This window comes from Staurois parvus, unplaced genomic scaffold, assembly GCF_062004578.1.
Source record: "Staurois parvus isolate SC_StPar_1 unplaced genomic scaffold, SC_StPar_1.0 ptg000029l, whole genome shotgun sequence".
In the NCBI taxonomy this organism is placed as follows: Eukaryota; Metazoa; Chordata; class Amphibia; order Anura; family Ranidae; genus Staurois; species Staurois parvus.
The window spans coordinates 11,461,457-11,482,012 of record NW_028317825.1 but is presented as its reverse complement, the minus strand read 5'-3'; the positions used below and the strand labels follow the sequence as shown (position 1 = coordinate 11,482,012).

Sequence of the window (20,556 nt, the reverse complement as noted above, 5' to 3'; positions counted from 1 at the left end):
GATAAGCTCATAAGTGTGTCTTTTCTCCTTTCATGGTCTAGTCACAGATTGGGGATAGGGAGGAGACTTGAAAGCGAAACTGCAACAGAAAAGATCAGGTCCCTTTATCTGCTGTGTAAATCTCAGGGCTGGATCGACAGACATACCCCAAGTATTGGACCGTTTGCCTGGAGTTTTGATTTAACCACTTGTCTGTCAGCATTTCTAATAAACATCAGCTGGTAGCATGGTATTTAAAGACATCACTTTCTATAAAAGGGAGGAGATCCTGTCATTCTACTGCTCCTCCGCCATACACAGAACATGATGCATTGTGGGAGTGTAGCAATACAAAGTTTATGAATGGCAGAGAGAGCAGAAGGGGAGGGCGAGTGGCACAACTTTTCTCAGTAGCAGTGGCTGATGTCAAATTTCACAGGGCAATATCTGGCGGCTGTGAAAGACACTGCAGGAATTATATTTAACAAAAGCAGCAGCTTGTAGGTAATGGTATTAAAGTGTTACTAAACCCGCAACAGTAAAATCAGTCTGTATATGCAGTAAAGCATGCTTGTTGTTATACTCACTGTGGAACCTAAGGGGTTAATCCTCTGCATTGTGTAAAAATGCTGTTTGATCCCGACTTCTCTGATCCCCCCCTTCTTCCAGTGTCTCCCTCTTACCTCCTGATAAGACATATCATGTGGAGACACTGCACATTCTCAATTTGGTGTGTATTGCTAGAGAGGTTTCCTTTATTCCTTGGGAGAGTGCATGCGATTAGCACAGGGCCAATCAGCACTGCCCAAACAGGGGTACCGCATCCTCCTAGAGAAAACACCTCCTACAAGCTTTAACTCTGGTGAACACTGATAGAAGTCACAAGACTTCTTTAACTGCTGATGAGAAAAGGTATTTAGCAGTTTATATTTACTAAAATAATTGCATTTTCTGTGTATTGCAGGAGACCAAATATAGTCGACGCAGGGTCCTGGGTTTGGTAACACTTTAAAACCATTACTCATACCCATCATGTGCTTAATGCTGTATCCCACATCAAAAAAAATATACTAAATTGTAGCTTGAGGCAGGCCTTGCCATTCATTAATCACAGACCACTCACCCAGTAGCCATACAGTCCAGTGCGAATGTAATTGGTACGAATGTCCTGTACAAAGGGAATGTGCCTGTGCTTTACAAAGGTCAGTAGTAGCAGGCCCTGCATCCGAATTGAAGAAAGCTAAAAATGAATGAAAGAGATATGTCAGAGACACTGCAAATACACATTTTTCTTCAACCAGCATGGTTAGAGTTGCAGTATGATCATTTTACAGATAAAAATAACATATTGATCAGGGTCACTGACACACAAGAGTAAGGCTTTATAGAAATCAAGCTGGGCTCCATTCCTTTTTTTCTGCAAACATCCACAAAAAGGTTCTTTTACTTATTACAAGACTGCTGAATAATAAGATTCTATATAGGCCATGATTATTAAGGTTCTTTATAAAATCTAGTCTAGTGTTAAATGTCATATCGAATACCAAGTTTATTATAAAAAACAAAAAAACATTGGATGAGGAGTCTATCATTGATCTCTTTTTAGGGCTTGCATCAGGTCATGCAAAAGCAATTTCTTCCTTTTACTGTAGCCTATCATTTGATGGAACTGAATTTAGTAAAATGTCACAATCTATTATGAAAGCAACCTAATGATTATTAGAAGTCAAGTAGCAATCTGAGGTCATTTTCCTGATAGCTTGTGGCAACTATGTTGACTTGATTATTCTTAGATGTTATGTTGCATTAGACAAAAGTAACAGATGTGTCAGGTCTAATAAGCGCTACATTTAAAGTGGAACTGCACTCATTCAATCAACATTAACTATTTTTAACCCTTAGGCTGCTAGCAATAGTCAACAGATATAAAAGTATATTAAATTTACTTTTTTTACCTATTTTAATCCTTAGGCTGCTGGCATTAGTCAATAGATAGGAAGGTATATAATGTTATATTTACTTTTTTTTTTTTTTCTTAATTTCTTCAGTTGCTTCCTGGTTTCTGGCCTAGGCCAAAATTATGTCATATATCCCAAAAGTCTTTATGGACATTTTTTTCTTTCATCTGGTGAGCTAAGAGCAGAGGGATTCCAGGACTAAATGCTACATGAATCATCTGCTCTTAGTTAAGACAGCCATGGCTAGAAATGCTAGGGGGTTGTTTTTCAAAACTGGTTTATCCACAAAATAAAGCATATAGACACTGATGGAGGGGGCAGTTTGCTTTGAATAATAAAAATGAATTAAAAAACATTTTCAGTTTGTGGTTCTCAGATACAGTTTAGTTCTGCATTAAGAATCCAAAGTGCGAAAAAAAAGAAGCTACTTTCTGTCTTGCACTGTGAACTGACAATATGTACAGTGCTGCCGGCCTTGACACAGATAAAGAATGCAGTTTGTCAGCAAGTGGTACTGGCAATCCTCAGGGGCACATATGACAGCAGCGTACCCGTCAAACAATAGTCAGTAAAACCGATTGACATTTTACTAAATAATCACTTCAATGTCAAGCAAACTGGATTTGTCAGGTTTTATTTCTTTTTCAAAGTGCTTGGAAAACTCAAATACATAATTAGAGGGTAGGAACAAATATATTTTAGGGCAGGGGCGGACTGACCATTTGAGCACTCGGGCACTGCCCGAGGGCCCGGGGTCAGTAGGGGGCCCCATGAAATGCCCCTGGTACCTTTTTATAAGCTTTTTTGAGTTTGGGCAAGGACACAGGGGCCCCATGATCCCCTATTGCCCGGAGGCCCCATGAGTTGTCAGTCCGCCCCTGTTTTAGGGCATAGACAATATAAACTGACAAACAATGGATATAAAATATGTTTAGCTATAAAAGGGCAGGATCACATAGTAAAATATACATTTGTCCTCCACCAACCATCACCCTGTCAACTGCATACAGTCTGAACAAACCAGCACTGCCCCTCAGAGATGTGGTTTATGGTGACATGTCCAGTTCTTTTCACTGTCCAAAGAGTTAAACATAGATACATACCCTTATATAACCTAGAGGAGCAAAAGTGTCCATAAGAAACAGACTCCATGGGTCATCAAAGGCCAGATCTGATAGGAAGCTTACGATCTTTGAATTCACTTCTTGCAGTCTAAAATACAGACAATATTAACAATGTAGATTTGAACAGGGAATTTTTTATTTTTAAATGTTTTAACATGTATCAGGTTTACACACATATATGTACATTAGTTTTTGGCACATAACTACAACAGCATCATGTTCACACCCCTTACCTGCGTAGAAAATCGCAAAAGACAACATATGTGGTGTGAACAAGCTCTAAAAGACATGAGGCTCAGTTTACGAAGCTGTAATGCATGTATTTGCCATAATGATCGCTCTCAATGCTTACATTAAGATTCAATAATGGCAAACTTGTTAATCAAGCCATTTGTTGTTATTTTTTAAAGTATCAAAATTACCCTAGCATGGGATTTCAAGAGTTGGAAGGGCACTGGAATTGGTGCACCTGCACTAATCCTCCCAGGATACACCAGTGGACACCCTTTCAGGGTGGGAGTTGGTGCAAATGAGCCTTTAGTCCACCTTTTTGCAGCAAGCAGTACCTGCAACAGCATTAATGTAATGATTAATGTGCCTTTACGGATTTTTTTTTAAATGCTCTTACAATGGTTTTTCCAAGCTTAAAGTAAACTTTAAGTCCATACGGAGATATGATTGAGCTGGAGGAAGTGCAGTGTGAACTAAAAATTAGAGAGGAGTCTCATACAGCTGCACCAGAAAAATCACAGAATTCTGCAGAAAGATTCACTCTGGAAGCACTTATTATAATCTATGCCTCTCTGCTTAACCACTTCCTGTCTGGACACTTTTACCCCCTTCCTGTCCAGGCCATTTTTCAGCTTTCAGTGCTATCACACTTTGAATGACAATTGCGCGGTCATGCAACACTGTACCCATATGAATTTTTTGGCAATTTTTTCGAGACAGATAAAGCTCTATTTTGGTGGTATTTATTTACCACTGGGATTTTTATTTTTTTTGCTATGTAAATGAAAAAGTCCAAAAGGTTTTTCTTATAAAATTTTGCAAATATATAATCTTTCTTCATAAATGTTGGCCAAAATTTATTGTTATCCTTTTAGAAAAATAAAAAAATAACCCAAATTAGTTTATAACCAAAAATTATAATTTTTAAACTTTTTTTTTACATTTTTATGTTGTTTTTTTTTTTTTTAACATACTGTCACCCTAGCAGTACAGTGTACCATGGTGACACTGAACTACTTGTGGGGGGTAATGAAGATCCTTTTTTTTTTTTTCTTTTTTACACGGATTGCTTTTCCACCCATAAAGGCAGCACAGCGGCTAAATGGTTAGCACTTCCGCCTGTCAGTACAAGCGTCGTTGGTTCGAATCTCAGCCACAGCACCTCCTGCCTGGAGTTTGCATGTTCTCTCTGTGCCTGCGTGGGTTTCTTCTGGGTACTCCGGTTTCCTCCAACAATGCAAAGACATGCTGGTAGGTTAATTGGATCCTGTCTAAATTGGCCCTAGCATGTGTATGTATGAATGTGAGTTAGGGACCTTTACATTGTACACCCCTTGAGGGTCAGGGACTGATGTGAATGTACAATATATATATATATATATATATATATATATATATATATATATATATATATAAAAGCGCTGTGTAAATTGACGGCGCTATATAAGTAGCTAAAATAAATAAATAAAACCAATCATTTCTCCTTCTCGCTGGCTGCATTCTTTCAGCCACTAAGAACTACTGTGTGAGCTGTGATTGATCACAGCTTGTCACATGGTAAAAGGCTGTTGTGAATAGCCTTGTACCATGTGACCTCTGTGATCATTCACAGATTTCACACGTAGTAAGCAATGATGTCAGAAGTGACATCTTGCTTACTACTCTGCATGTGATCACTGATTGGCCAATCAGTGATCACATGATTGGGATCTCGCACAGAGGTCCTGTACAACGATCGGTGTTCCACTGTGTCCGGAGAACACAGTGATTACCGGATCGTAGTGCTGCGCGCTCCCAGGGGGCGCACACAAGCATGGGGCAGGGAGCAGGGAGGCTGTTTATAAATGGCCACCTGACCCTGCACTGCCACCACCCGCCAGTTTATATACAACGGGCCAGACGGGAGGTGGTTAACTGCTGAAAAAGGATATTACCCTCAAAGGGAATGCAGTGTTTATATCGAGTCAGCTGACTTTTAGACATATCTGTGAGAAAGAGCAGTAAAGCACAACCACTGTGGGATAAGCAAATATGGCTACCTTTACATACATTTATTATTGCAAATGCTACATAGAAAAAAAAAAAATATGCTCATGCACACGGAAAGACATTTACTGGATACTTCATTCTGTAGTTTGGCACTAATTAATATCATTGTCTAGAAGGAACTGTTTACACTCCTTACTTGGGGAACCTAGCAAGTTAGTCCTAAAATAACTGAAAGGCAAGTCCATATGTAGTACATTAGCTCTTCTGCACCACTGACCACCAAAGACAAGGTTGCTCAAACACCTCTAGGTGGAGGGACAACAATCTAGGATCCAGCCACTGGTGGCTTAGGAGGTCTGCATGCCAAATTTTCCACAAGGGGAAGGTGCACCACAGATAGAATGGAGCCATTGAGTTTCGCCCAAGTTAGAATGATTTCTACTGCTTGAAAAGTGCCCTGACGTCTAGTATCAACTTGGTGATTTAAGAGTCGTGGCATTGTCAGATTGGGGCCCGATAGGCGATCCCTGAAGTGGGGGGGGGGTGAAGTCCAATGGTGAATGGCAGGCCAAATTGCCTTAAGCTCTAGGACGCTTATTGGCATCCAAGCTTCTTTTGATAACCACGTACCTTGGACTGAAACCTTCCCAGCCTGACAGGCTCAATCAAGGAGAGAAAGGATTTCCCTGACACTGCATGCCAAGTTTCCACGATGGGAATATATGTTTTACACTCTGTGTGCCAATTTTCAATGACGTTAATGTGACATTCATTGCACAACATATATTTTATTAAAAATATACCTTGCGCCATCAGTACAGGAAGTGGGGCATTTCTCTTTAAATGCTTGCAATGTGTTACCCTTAGTGCTGGGAGTTAGCACCAAAGAATGTGAATGAGGTTTTAAAGATTTTATTAATGATTTTTCATAAAATATCTTGGGCAGTGAATGTCTGCATCCTCTCTTCTTATGATGGTTTGATGGGAGTAGGGTGTGTGGAGCCTTTCGTGCTTCATATGACCATTTTATTAATTTAAATGGTCAAAATTGAAAGGTGAGTGGATTACCATTTATGTGTAACTGCAGAGGACCATGCAGACTGCACTGAAGAACATGATTCAAGTATATCACCGCGGAATAGACTTTGCTACACGTATTACTGTGGTGGACTACTTTGCACATTTCGGAATGTCGCACATGCTTTTTAAACACTTTGATATCTTGCACTGTTGAGCTTGGAGGTTATGCACTATTTTGCTCTTTATTGCCTTTACATGAATGTTTGTATGTTTACATTGGACACATTCACATAGTATCGGTATATATAAACTTCTAACACACACACACTAAAGGGTGCAGTGGGCAGGGTTATACAATGCTGCCCCAAGTTTTACAGGAGCTGTGTACATTAATTGGAACTATGAACGAGACTAGATTTGTGAAGGGAAGTCTGTCTCCTAAAATAAGGGAGCACAGTCCCCCTGTCCCTCATCCCCCTAGTGCCACATCCGCCATGTTTGCTAGGCCCACAAAGAGGATCAACACTCACAATCTAGCACTAGCACCAAGAATATTTATTATTTATTACAGGTACTTATATGCCAGTTTACACAGTGCTTTATATATTACACATTCACATCAGTCCCTGCCCTCAAGGAGCTTACAATCTAAGGTCCCTAATTGACATGTGCACATGTGGCCAATTTAGACAGGAGCTAATTAACCTACCAGCAAGTCTTGAGTGTGGGAGGAAACCGGAGTACCTCGAGTTAACCCACCCAGACAGTGAGAACATGCAAACTTCAGACAGGTAGTTCCGTGGTTGGGTTTCAAACAAACAACCCTAGTGTTGCTATGCAGAAGTGCTAATCACTTAGCTACTGTGCTGCCCACAGAATAGCCTTGCAGTGCCCCACAACCTGGAAACCTCTCGACCTATGCTGTGGAGGAGCTTTTGCAGCAGGTGGGTGGCTTGCACTTGAGCAATTGCACAGGCAGGCAGGTCGCACTTGCGCAGTAGTGCTGCTAGGCTAGTCCAGAGCAGGAGACAAACCCAGAGGAGAAATCTGTGTACCTAAAAACAGGGAGGTCTGTGCTTTACCTGGACTAATTTATGCCCACATAGTACTCTAGTGACGCCAACCAGCCAGGGTCTGCTGCTCTATAGACGCGGTGAAGAAAAAAACAAAAAAAAAAAACAGCATTCATCCTACAATCTTGCCAGTGCCCAAAGGCAAGACAAGAGTCCCAGAGGACGCCACGTAACAAAGGCATTTACATGTACACATAGCAGTAGTCTTCATCTTCCAGGAAAAGCATTAGCAACAGGGTTTTCAGGGAATGTGTTCTGTCATAGCAGACCACAGCCCTAAACTTTTAAAGCACCCTTCTGGCTAACTCATAGGTGCAACCTCCTGCTGAAAAGAACACCACATGCAGGATCCAGTGCCAAAGCATTACAGGCAATGCCTGTTTTTCAACAAGGTTCAGGGACTAACTAAACCCACCGATTTAATGGTTTCCCAAAACCGTTACATTCTAGGCATCCCGTGAATGATAACGGTCACAGTTGCTTGTGCTCTCAATTGAACGGTAGTGCTATGAAATGGCTGGTGCAAAAACTGGTTACATGTGCAGCACTATGGCAACTGCAGGCAAACAAAGGCTAACATCTCAGTTTCCTTGGCTGTAAAAGATAGAAGGGTTTTAAGAATACATAGGCACCAATCTGTAAAACTGCCAGTGCTATAGAAAATGAACACTCCGTAGAAAAGCAGTGTACAGAAAATATTCATGCCTCAAAGCAGAAAAAAAAAAAAAAAAAAAAAAGAAGCTCTTTCAGGAAAGAGGGACAAGTCCATAACCAATAGATACTAGCAAAAAACAACCTGAAGCAAGGGGGGGGGGGGGGGGTTGTCCTGAGCAGTGTCAAGCTTTGCCATTTGCCAGTGTCCAGTGTCAACTGGTGATGGAGTCTAACCCAATAGTTGGAGAATTAACCCTCCTGTGTTCTATGATGTCCGCAAAGGGGTTATTCATTAGATACTGCAAAAAGGCTATATACAGGTGTACGAATATGTATTAGTAAAAGATACTGCCATTTTGCTAGCGTTAATATTGCTGTCATAAATTAATTATACAGGTGACAGAATAAAACAAGATTGTAACTGAATAGCATAATTAAACTAACCATATGTTTTTTCCAAACACAGTTAAGGTCTGATCAACAAACTGAAGAGAAGAAAAAGAGCACAGAAGTAAAAGGTGCTGCCAACAGCAACAAGTTTCAACTTTTATGGAAAAAATAAAACCAGAACTGGTTGCTATGAGCACTAACTGCACTTCTGTGCTCATGTTATTTTGCCCAACTTTAGTGAATTGGACTCTTTGAAACTCTGTAAATCACACATGACACTTACCCAATGACATACATATCAATATTTGAGACCGACGCATCAAAGAGCAATAATGAGCTGAGATCTCTAGGTGGTGATGCTGTGCCCACATTCCAGGTAACAACGTGCAACCTAAAGACATAAAGCAAGCCAAATGTTACCACTATGGACACAAAATACAGTCTGTACAATAAGGACAATACAAGATGAGCATCAAAGTATATTAATTTAATTTGTAAATGCATAAACAAGATATTTAGCAAAAAAAAAAAAAAGTAAAAAAGAACCTACCCACAGGTTTATTTGATAAAAGGCAAAAGAAAAAAAAGAAACTAACAGCCAATGAAAAATCACGTTTCCTTGTTCCAAAATGTGAAACATTGCTGGTTAATATGGGGTACAACATATCACTGCACTTTGTAATCATAATGAGAGATACAGCAAGCAAAAGCAGTTTTTCTTTGCATAGTACCATCACCTTCTCTAGAGCTGAAAACTAAGAAAAACTAAGGTACAAGGATCCCTGCTCAAGAACACCTTCACTCTAACAGGGGACAGGCAGTGAAAGAAAAGCTAGATAGAATCTTAATAGGTAAAGGCCAACCATATATGATAAATAGAGCAAATATTAACAACGAGGGCATTCTGGAGTAAAAGCGCAGCCCAACAGAAACCTTAAAAAAAACATATTAACATTACAATTTTATGTAGAGCTATAATGAAAAAAAAATTAATTTTTAGTTCACATGTAAGTACACTTCATATACAAATACACAAAATAAAATGGATTATCAGAAGACCTGAAATCCTGCATTCTTGACGGCATCTTTTTTCCACAGATTAGAAAAGCTTGGTCAATAGATCGAGAGAGCTCTTCATGTATGTCATCATCGGAGCTTACATCTTCCATGCAGGTCATAAGTTGTGCCACTCTCTGACGCAGCACGAACCTGCCACACGAGCCAGTACTGCTCAGGCTGTCTGACCGCGCACGGTCCTCTGCACTGTATGGGGGCAAGGATAAAAAATCTAGATCCAAGCGCTCAGTGCTGCGTCTTTCCATCCTGTCACTGGCAAATCAATAACAATGGGCAAATCTAAAAAGCGTACTAATCTTACATGCCCAAAGAAAGCTGCACTATTCAGAACTTATGTTTTACTAAGAGGTTTTACTAATCCCAGGACAAATAAACCCTTTGTGTGTGCTTGTGTAAAAGCGAAGAAATAGAAATCCCAGGCAAAATGTTCAGTGTCCAGAAAATCCAATTAATTTTACAATAATATTGTAGAAAGGCATTTTATTTAACAAAGACAACTCTGTGTTCATTCCCAGTATAAAGAGTACACTAACCACCATTTTATTAGTACAAAGAACATAAACTTTCACTTGGGTGAGGTCTTCCATCATGAAAAAAAGTCACAACCCACCCATGTGACTGACCCAGACTTGCCACACTGATTCCCAAGTCTGGGTCAGTCATCGAGCCATTCCCCTTCTTCACATGCATACTGCACCACATTTCTTTTCGCACACATGGTGGCTTATACTTTAAAATAATTTCTTTGGTTAATTTAACGTCAAGTCAGTGCAGCATAAAGCGGACTTCTCATTAGGTCAGGAAAAAATATATTAAATAGTCACTCCATTTGCTAAAGAAGAATTCCAGGTATGGATATTTTATATATGGTTACATTGGTCCAGCTTGGCCCAATGTAACTATGTAAAATACCATACCTGGTTGAAGCTCCTGGAAGTTGGAAATCACTGAAGTAGACAACGCTACTTCAGAGATCTCCATTTGTTTCCAGGTCCCATGCTGATAAGCTGGCCTGCTGGATTCCGAGCACAAGAGGTCAGCTGCTCAGCATGGGCACCATTCAGAGAATGTTTTGGATTTTCTGAAATAATGCAAAGCATTCTCTAAATGGTGCCCAAGCTAAGTGACTGACCTCCTGTGTTCACAATGCATCAGGTCAGCTGCTCAGCACAGGACCTGGAAACAAGTGGAGATCGCTGGAATAGCAGTGTGTACTTTGGTGACTTTCAGCTTCCAGGGACATCACCCAGGTATGGTATATACATAGTTACATAGGACCAAGCTGGCGCAATGTACCTATGTATAGAATATCCATAACTGGAATTTATCTTTAAAAAGAAAACACAAAAAATTACAGATTATTAACCGTGCTCCGCAATACCCTTATGCATGGTACACATGGGCCGAATATCGGCCAAATTCAGCAAGTACAGCAGAAACCAAGCAACTTTCATCTGTGTCTACAACTCCCTGTCTGACAGAAGCCGGTCTCAGAATCAACTTCTGTCAAATGGGCATTCTGGAAAACCAGCATCCGATCAGCTCTCAGCCATGGCTGCGAGTGCTGACCTGTGTATTTTGCTGGGGAGGGGGGTCTCTCTGTCAGAACACAACAGCACACTTGGGGGAGGAATCACTGTATTAACATCACTTGTGTTCGTACAATGATCTGTCATTTTTTTCATTAAGCCTGCTGGGTTGAACAAAAAAAAAAAGAAACTTATAGTGCGTACCAGGCATTAGGCCTGTGTTTGCTTCAAGCAAGTTGTGTGTTCTCATTCAGGTCTATGGCAATGCAAAACCTGACAGAATCAGTTCAAATACAGGTAAACTGTACGTCAATGAAATCTCAAGGATCCCAGAAGTATCTCAAATGTCTTGAAAGAACAAATAACAGGGAGATAGTGAGCAGCCTTGCCAGGTGCCTCATTACAAAGTAAAAGGATCTGATAGGGAACTACTTATTCTGACTTGAGTGGTAGGGATAATAGCTGAATCCAATATAGGAACGTTTGAACCAAACCAAAGAGCTGCAAACCTTGCCAAAGAATGATTGTACGCCCCTTGAGGGTTAGGGACTGATGTGAATGTACAATATATATGTAAAGCGCTGCATAAATTGACGGCGCTATATAAGTACCTGAAATAAATAAAGATACTGCCAAACAGCACAACCAAATGCCTTAGCAGTGTCTAATGACAACATGACTATTACCAGCGCTATTCAGAACTGAATATACAGATTCCTACAATCTGTAGATATTGATCGCAGATCTGTTTGGGATGAAACTTGACTGAGCAGTGTGTATCAATTTAGGGATTCTAGACGACAGTTGAGTAATCAGCACTCTAATAGCCTCAAGTCTGAGGATAGCAATAATATTGGCCTATAGGACTCCAACAAAGGTGGTTCCTGTCCCAGTTTGGAAATGACAATTATTGTCGGTTCATTTGTCAAGTTAGGTAGGTAGGTAGGTAGGTAGAACCCCCCCCCCCCCCCCCCGAGACTCAGCTGTATTAAATGTAGTAAGACGATAGAGCAACATAGTCAAATATTACTTCTGAATCATTGTATTATTTAACTGCTTGGGAAATAGAAAGGTTGTCAGTAAGCAGCTTTCCACTGCGACAGATTATGGCATCAATATGGGAGTTTCCTGTCTGTGTTGATACTATTCAGGCTAAAGTGTGTCCAGTCCTCATAATATTTTTTCCCCATCCTCATAATATTTTTTGGGAAAAAAAAAAAAAATCTTTTGTCAGAGATGGATCTATACATTTGTTTGGCAGCATCCCAAGTCCTAAAATTTTAAAAACTAGGGTCATTAAATATTTAACTTTCCCTGGAACAAAGTGCATATACAGTTCTCATTCTGATCAGTATCCCGGTTGTCCCTTAAAAAAAAACAAAAAAAAAAAAACACTATATGCAAGTACAGAGTCCTCTGCTTTACTTTGTAGAGGGTACCCAATCACATGCATGAAAAATTAAAAAAAAAACAAAAAAACACGCATTTTTGCTTGCACATGATTGAATGGTGGAAGACAGCAGAGCTTCCCCTCATTTACTAAGCTCTGGAGCAACTGCACTTGCAAAGTGCACAGTCTATTTGCCTTTAGTAAACCCACCTCACTGTGTTGTAAGTTCAAACAGCACGTTAGGAGCACACTTGGTTTTCTGGCACATCAACAAGTATTTTTCTGTACTTGCAGCATTTTTAAACAGACAAACATTGGAAAATACTACAATTTATTTTAAATATTTGCCCAAGGTTTGGCAGTCAATAGTTTTAGCCTCCTTCACAAACCCATAGGACATTTGTACTTAAAACTGAGCTGTGGCACTCTGTAGAGAGTTACACACCAACCCTAAGCGAATATATCTGCTCTAACAGGGAGAGAAAAGTTACAGAGAACACTACTATCAATAAATGCTGCACTATGACAATTTAATATTAAATTATTACAAACACCTATTCTTCACTGGTTCTCTATACTCAAAGCATGCTGAATTAGCACAATATGGACACCACGTGCTAATTATTTTTATACCTTTAAAAAAATAAGTATGAGTGGGACTACAGATTTTATACTGAATTAAGAGATCAGGATTTTATCACAGACCTTCTTACATACTGATATCTTGTATTTTCTGAACAGTTTGCGATAAACTACACTAAGGCCCATAAGCAATGGATGTCTGAAGTCTTTAACCAACATAATTTACCATGGATTTACCCAATGCCACAACATCTGTGTTGCTTTAATCTTTAGTTTAATAATTTAAAATGTAATGGCTTCTCACTGCTAAGCCTTCAAGCTGAATTCTCAAATACTACAACTGGGAAAGTAAGGAGAATGCTGGGCTTTTGCTAGAGGAAACAGAACTGCAGCAATTATTTTGGTACTTTAAAGACAGAAACACATTTGCCCTGCAGATGCCCCTTTAATTTCACTGCCCAGAAAACAGGATGCAGCATTAGGAGATTTTGATGATACACTCAAAAGCAAATTCTGTGAACAATACAAAAGCTTCATCACTGCTTTCTGTAAGTAGACCATCAAGATACACACACACACACACACACACACACACACACACACACACACACACAGGTTTGGGCACCCCAGCTAAAATTTTGTATTAATGTGCATAAAGAAGCCAAGGAAAGATGGAAAAATCTCCAAAAGGCATCAAATTACAGATTAGACATTCTTATAATATGTCAACAAAAGTTAGATTTTATTTCCATCATTTACACTTTCAAAATAACAGAAAACAAAAAAATGGCATCTGCAAAAGTTTGGGCACCCTGCAGAATTTATAGCATGCACTGCCCCCTTTGCAAAGCTGAGACCTGCCAGTGTCATGGATTGTTCTCAATCATCGTCTGGGAAGACCAGGTGATGTCAATCTCAAAGGTTTTAAATGCCCAGACTCATCTGACCTTGCCCCAACAATCAGCACCATGGGTTCTTCTAAGCAGTTGTCTAGAAAACTGAAAATGAAAACTGAAACTTTTGTAAGGAAGAATGGGCAAAGATACCTCAAACAAGAATTGAAAGACTCTTGGCTGGCTACAAAAAGCGTTTACAAACTGTGATACTTGCCAAAGGGGGCAGTACAAGATATTAACTCTGCAGGGTGCCCAAACTTTTGCAGACGCCATTTTTTGTTTTCTGTTATTTTGAAAGTGTAAATGATGGAAATAAAATCTAACTTTTGTTGCCATATTATAAGAATGTCTAATCTGTAATTTGATGCCTTTTGGAGATTTTTCCATCTTTCCTCGGCTTCTTTATGCACATTAATACAAATTTTTAGCTTGGGTGCCCAAACTTTCGATCCCCACTGTATATATATACACACACACATACACTATCGGCCTAGAGCTGAATACACTGTAAATAAGGATTTTGATCAGGGCAGTAGTATTTGTCCCCTTGTATAATGTTTTTTTCTATTAACATACCCTTCCTCTTAGATTGTAAGCTCTAACGAACAGGGCCCTCTGTTTCCTCTTGTACCAAATTGTATTGTAACATCTAGGCACCATTGTAACGCATACCAACACCCACTTTTTTAATGTTACCATAACACATGGTAATGCACAATATATGCATTGTTATTTATGGTTAATGGCACCCCAATGCACATATATAATAAAAAATGTACCTGTGCTATAGTGCCCAATAATGCACAGATATGAATGTGCTATGGGGTGCTGCAAAAACAGGGCAGGTGCATTATTTGTGTGTTGAGGGCCATTTCAGAGTGAATGGGCTATCCTAATATCTCTTGATTTTTTTTTAATTTCCCCAAGAAATCATGATGGCATTATGTTGCAGACTATTATTCAACAATGTTGCCATGTTATCAAAGAATGATACTGTATTTCAAAGTAGTTTCAGGCTCCATGCACACTAGTGTTTTTAAGCTCCTAGAAGCGGTTATCAGCATTTCTGCTCATAGAAGCGAATAATATATGTGTCCATGCACACTATTTAAGGCTAGTAGCATTTTTTCAAGCTTCAGCCTACAAAATAGTTTTTGTAGAGTTTTTGGGAGCGTTTTTCTGGCCGAAAAAAAAAATTCTGAATGCTCCTAAACACTGCTAAATGCTACTAAAACGCTCCTAACTTTTTTTTCTAGCTTTTCCCCCCTGTACTGTAAAAAACGCTAATAAAATGTTAACACTCCTAAAAACACTATTACCAGCTGTTTTTATCCAGAGTTTTTTTTAGCTTAATAAGAAAACAAAAACACACACACACACACACACACACAAAACATACTAGTGTGCATGGAGCCTCATACCATAATCAAAAGTATACCATTTTAAAATCGCAGAGAAATACCATGTTACAGGACATTATCCCATTTTAGCCATTTGTTGCTGCAATAACAAAATGGTGCATCATCTATTGCAGGGGTAGGCAACCACAGAGTTGGAGACCTACCTGAACAACACAGAAAATATCAAAGATCATTGAGATGTGGTGCCAATAAAGATGGCATGAAGAAAATTAGAAAAACACAACAAATGCAATTGTAAAATTATAAAAATTGAGCCTACCTTAAGGCTTCATGCACACTAGCATTTGTTTAGGAGCTTCAATGTTTTATTAGCATTATTACAATACATGTAGAGAAAAAAAAAAAGCTTGAAAAAAAGCTGAGTGGTATAGTAGTGTTTTTTTCTGCAGGAAAAACTTTCCCAAAAACTCTACTAAAACTATTTTTTTTTCTGCTCCTCAACACTGAAGCCTGAAAAATGCTACTAGCCTAAAATAGTGTGCATGGACACAAAAGGAGAATATTTAGCTTCTAGGAGCAGAAGAAAATGCTGATAACAGCTTCTAGGAGCTTACAAAAACGCTAGTGTGCAAGTCAGATTCACTGAGAAAATTAGTATTCACGTTAACGGACAATTTTTTTCATTTTGAGTTTCAAGCTGGCCTGGCCAACTGGATTTGACCTGTAATTATACATTTTGGTTAGGACAGTGCAGGGGAGAGGAGTAAGTAAAGTTTACAAATAAAAACAAAATGGTGCTGGGAGAGGACCACACATATAAAAGTCTAGATATGGTTCGTGAAAAATAACGGATACAGCAGTAGAAATAAAACGGGGGAATAAAAGTACAATAATGAGATCAAAATTGGGTGGCGATAAAGAGACAAATGATAATAGAGAAATAAAAGTCCATTGTCCAAGGGTCCTACATAGAGGATGGTTGGCGAAGGCAGCTCACCATAGAGCGAAGCAGAACTCTGTAGAACCTAAATTGGACACTAGGGAGCTCCAATCTCAGTGTAGAGGGTTAAAAATTTATTGGTGACAAGAGGTGTAAAAACTATCGTATTTTTCGCTCCATAAGACGCACTTTTTTCCCCCAAAAAAAGGGGGGAAAATGTCAGTGCGTCTTATGGAGCGAATATGGAGCGGCCGGTCCGGTATTCCCACCGCCATGTCAGAATACCGGACCGGCCGCTCGTCTCTACAGCAGGACCTTACCTGTTCCTCGGTCCAGCGCTGCAAAAACTTCCTGCGTCGGCATCTTTAGTGTGAGCTCTCGGTTGTGACAACCGGATCCCCAGTGCGCATGCTCGAGAAGTGCTGTGCTTTGTGAATAGTACGGCGTCTTCTGGGACACATGACAGGTCCCAGAAGACGCCGGACCAGTCACAAAGCGCAGCGCTTCTCGTGCATGCGCACTGGGCACCCGGCTGTCAGCCAGGTGCCCACACTAAAGGGACGACAACTCAGCGGAAGTGGGAGCGGGTACCTGTCAAATTCAGGTACCCGCTCCCCTTCCCTCCCCAAAGGTCCGCAGTCTCTGGGTCATCCCCTGCACTGTGTCTGCAGTCTCTGGGTCATCCCCTGCACTGTGTCCGCAGTCTCTGGGTCATCCCCTGCACTGTGTCCGCAGTCTCTGGGTCATCCCCTGCACTGTGTCCGCAGTCTCTGGGTCATCCCCTGCACTGTGTCCGCAGTCTCTGGGTCATCCCCTGCACTGTGTCCGCAGTCTCTGGGTCATCCCCTGCACTGTGTCCGCAGTCTCTGGGTCATCCCCTGCACTGTGTCCGCAGTCTCTTGTCATCCCCTGCACTGTGTCCGCAGTCTCTGGTCATCTCCTGTACTGTGTCCGCAGTCTCTGGTCCATCTCCTGTACTATGTCTGCAGTCTCTGGTCATCCCCTGCACTGTGTCCGCAGTCTCTGGTCATCTCCTGTACTGTGTCCGCAGTCTCTGGTCATCTCCTGTACTGTGTCCGCAGTCTCTGGCCATCGCCTGTACTGTGTCCGCAGTCTCTGGCCATCGCCTGTACTATGTCTACAGTCCATTGGTTCAGAATATTTTTTTTCTTGTTTTCCGCCTCTAAAAACTTAGGTGCGTCTTATGGTCAGGTACGTCTTATGGAGCGCAAAATACGGTACATACAAACGTAAGAAGTGTTATAGCATGGTAAAAGAATGCCTTTGGTAAGCCCTCAGTCTGCCAGTGATGTGTAGATGAGTCCTGGTCATGCAGGATATAAGTAAAGTTTATAGGGCAGCAATATGTAATGAAGAGTCTCTTCCCTATGCTGTTTGCATATAGGGGAGAAGCACTTCAGACAGAGGACTGGCACAGCAGGTATGTGATCTACCCATCAACAGGATGATTTACACGGTTTTATTAATACGCCCATAAAGCTTTAAAACCGTTTTATAATGCATTGTGTTAGAAAATATGTTTCTATGTGTCTTGAATTTTATGTGCGAGTTTTCCAGGGATCATCTCTGTGCAGCTCCATGCACTAAAAGATGTATAGTGAATTTTACTGTGTGTAATTATATGAGCTACCCATTCATTCTTGTAGAAGATTAATTTTTCTGGAATCTAAAGAGAACTAAAGCAAGTAGAATTTTTGTTACAACACCTCATACAAAAAAGTAAAAACTGTATTACTAAAATAAAAGTTACAAATAAAATATGAAAGGAAATATTAAAAAATAATAAAAGAAATAAAAGTCTCTGTGAGCTTTGTGTGCAGTTTAAATTCAGCCTAAACTGCAGAACTGTAAAAGGTCTGAACAACTTGAGGGTCTTCATGTTTGAAAGTACAAAACAAATCTATACAAATAACACCAACTTTATAGGGCTCTTAATTGGCACCATGACATTTCTTTACAGTTTTTATGGTACCATACCCTTTATGCATTTCCATCTGACACAGCACTACCTCTATAACTAAAGGCAAAACCTTTCTTTTTTAATTTTCATTTTGGATACAGTGGAGAGGGGAAAAATCCCGGTAGTTTTTATTCCTGTCTGTGCCCCCTTTAAGGAAATTCACCCTCTCTATTTGTCCTGTTTACCATTATTATTAAAAATTAAAGTAAAAGAAAATCCCAAATTTTGGGTTGTCCCCAGAAAAGTAAGAAAGGGAAAATCTTCCAATGGGGATATTAGTTCTGGTGACTTGGGTGCCCCCATGAATTCCCTTCATTTTCAGGGATTGCCTCTCACTTCCTGCTTGGCTATGGGACAGAAAGTGTAGAAAAATATTTTCAATTAAACACAGATGGCAAAAAAAAAAAAAAAAATATTTGACAGGGGTTAGAACCCCTCCTTACACTACCAAAAATGAAAAGAAAATTTACCTATAGTTCTATTTTAAGTCTGTTTAGAGCTAATAGACCCCCCCCCTTCAAAATATGAGTGAGACCTGACTTGATTGCTGTGGCATTATTCAATCAATTACTAGTCACCGTCTGAAACAGCAGCAGTTATTGTGGAAAACACTTTGTCCCAGATTCCTGGTAGATTCTTGTACATATTAAGCCTCTTCTTGTGATCTGAGCAGATTCCCACCCTTTGTACCACACTAGAATACTCTAATGGGGAGCCGAATAGGAATAGTACAAGTACTGGGACATTAATCACACGCCTCAGTTAATACGCTTCTTACACAATTCATCAATACATTCCAGAGCCTTGTGCAGGTCATGCATGTGATCTATTGTGTCTTGTGCACTTCTGGTAGTTCTCTGCAGGACTGGGAACTTACATAACATGGCATTGTAGGTTTTTCTTTGAATACTTTTATAAATCAAATAAAATATTAGATGTGTCGCGCTCCACTACTCAAAAGTGTTTACAATACTCTCCCCTTCAAACGTGTATAATATGAACATCTATACTAATTGATAATACATAATCCAAATAAATAAATTATTAATCCTTAGTGATATGATTTAAAATTAAAACACCCCTTGTGCTGTAATTAATTGTAATATAATCTTGCTAAATTAATAAAATTGATAATGTGAAAAAACTAAAAAAATCTATTCAAATTCCATATGCGTGATATTAAAATTAATCAAATCAGATAAACAAAAAACCTCCATTCATATTGATATATATGTGCAAAACATATGTGTGCAAAATTGCAAAATACACATAACAATTTTATGGAAAAATAATAATGAAAAAATATTAAAGAGTAATAAACAAAATTAATAAAAAATAATAAATAATGATAAAAAAACTCTATTTAATTTTGCTGTGCAGATGATATAGTATGCTCACCTCACCTGTGCAGCCTAAAATAGTAATTAGAACTGTATACTGATTGTCCTTATCTTAGGTAAAATATAAACGTCCCAATCTGTATATAGAAGTATATGGAAAATATATCGCTGTTGGAGTGGGCTGTAATGTTACTTTCCTTCCACTAGATGGCCTCCCAATTTCTTCTGGGTTATGAGGGCTGGATGGATAGATATGGATATGGGATATCTCCCCTCGTCCTGTGGGGGTCTATCTCCTATCTCCTCTTCTTCCCTTTTGCTCCTCCAATTTAGGCCATGAAAAAGAAAAATCCCCACATAGTGCTTTATCCTTTACAAAAGCTTTTAATTTGTCTCCGGCAAAATGCGAACTCACATTCCACAAAGCAATACAGAGCGTTTTTCAATGTGTGCCCTTGCACAATAACAGTACTCGCCGTTCTGCTGAAAGTGGCGTCGTGACGTCAGAGCCCCTCCCCTACGCGTTACGCCACAGGGTCACGTGGCCTCCTCAGGGGTATCCCCCTGAGGAAGCCACGTGACCCTGTGGCGTAACGCGTAGGGGAGGGGCTCTGACGTCACGACGCCACTTTCAGCAGAACGGCGAGTACTGTTATTGTGCAAGGGCACACATTGAAAAACGCTCTGTATTGCTTTGTGGAATGTGAGTTCGCATTTTGCCGGAGACAAATTAAAAGCTTTTGTAAAGGATAAAGCACTATGTGGGGATTTTTCTTTTTCATGGCCTAAATTGGAGGAGCAAAAGGGAAGAAGAGGAGATAGGAGATAGACCCCCACAGGACGAGGGGAGATATCCCATATCCATATCTATCCATCCAGCCCTCATAACCCAGAAGAAATTGGGAGGCCATCTAGTGGAAGGAAAGTAACATTACAGCCCACTCCAACAGCGATATATTTTCCATATACTTCTATATACAGATTGGGACGTTTATATTTTACCTAAGATAAGGACAATCAGTATACAGTTCTAATTACTATT

At 39.8% G+C, this 20,556-nt stretch overlaps 1 protein-coding gene across 3 annotated transcripts in view; it reads right to left on the bottom strand.

Annotated features, from left to right (window-relative positions):
• INPP5K (inositol polyphosphate-5-phosphatase K) overlaps positions 1-20,556 on the bottom strand; it is a 75,673-nt gene that overhangs the window by 35,912 nt on the left and 19,205 nt on the right. For 2 of the 3 annotated variants that reach the window (XM_089657915.1, XM_089657923.1), the window contains exons 3-5: positions 8,702-8,809; positions 3,041-3,149; positions 1,103-1,219 (exon numbers count right to left, since the gene is read on the bottom strand). In XM_089657915.1, the coding sequence (XP_089514041.1) occupies positions 1,103-1,219; positions 3,041-3,149; positions 8,702-8,809 (334 nt within the window). Of the gene's footprint in view, positions 1-1,102; positions 1,220-3,040; positions 3,150-8,701; positions 8,810-9,477; positions 9,741-20,556 lie in introns of those variants that run through there. The other variant, XM_089657926.1, reaches the window with a different exon arrangement.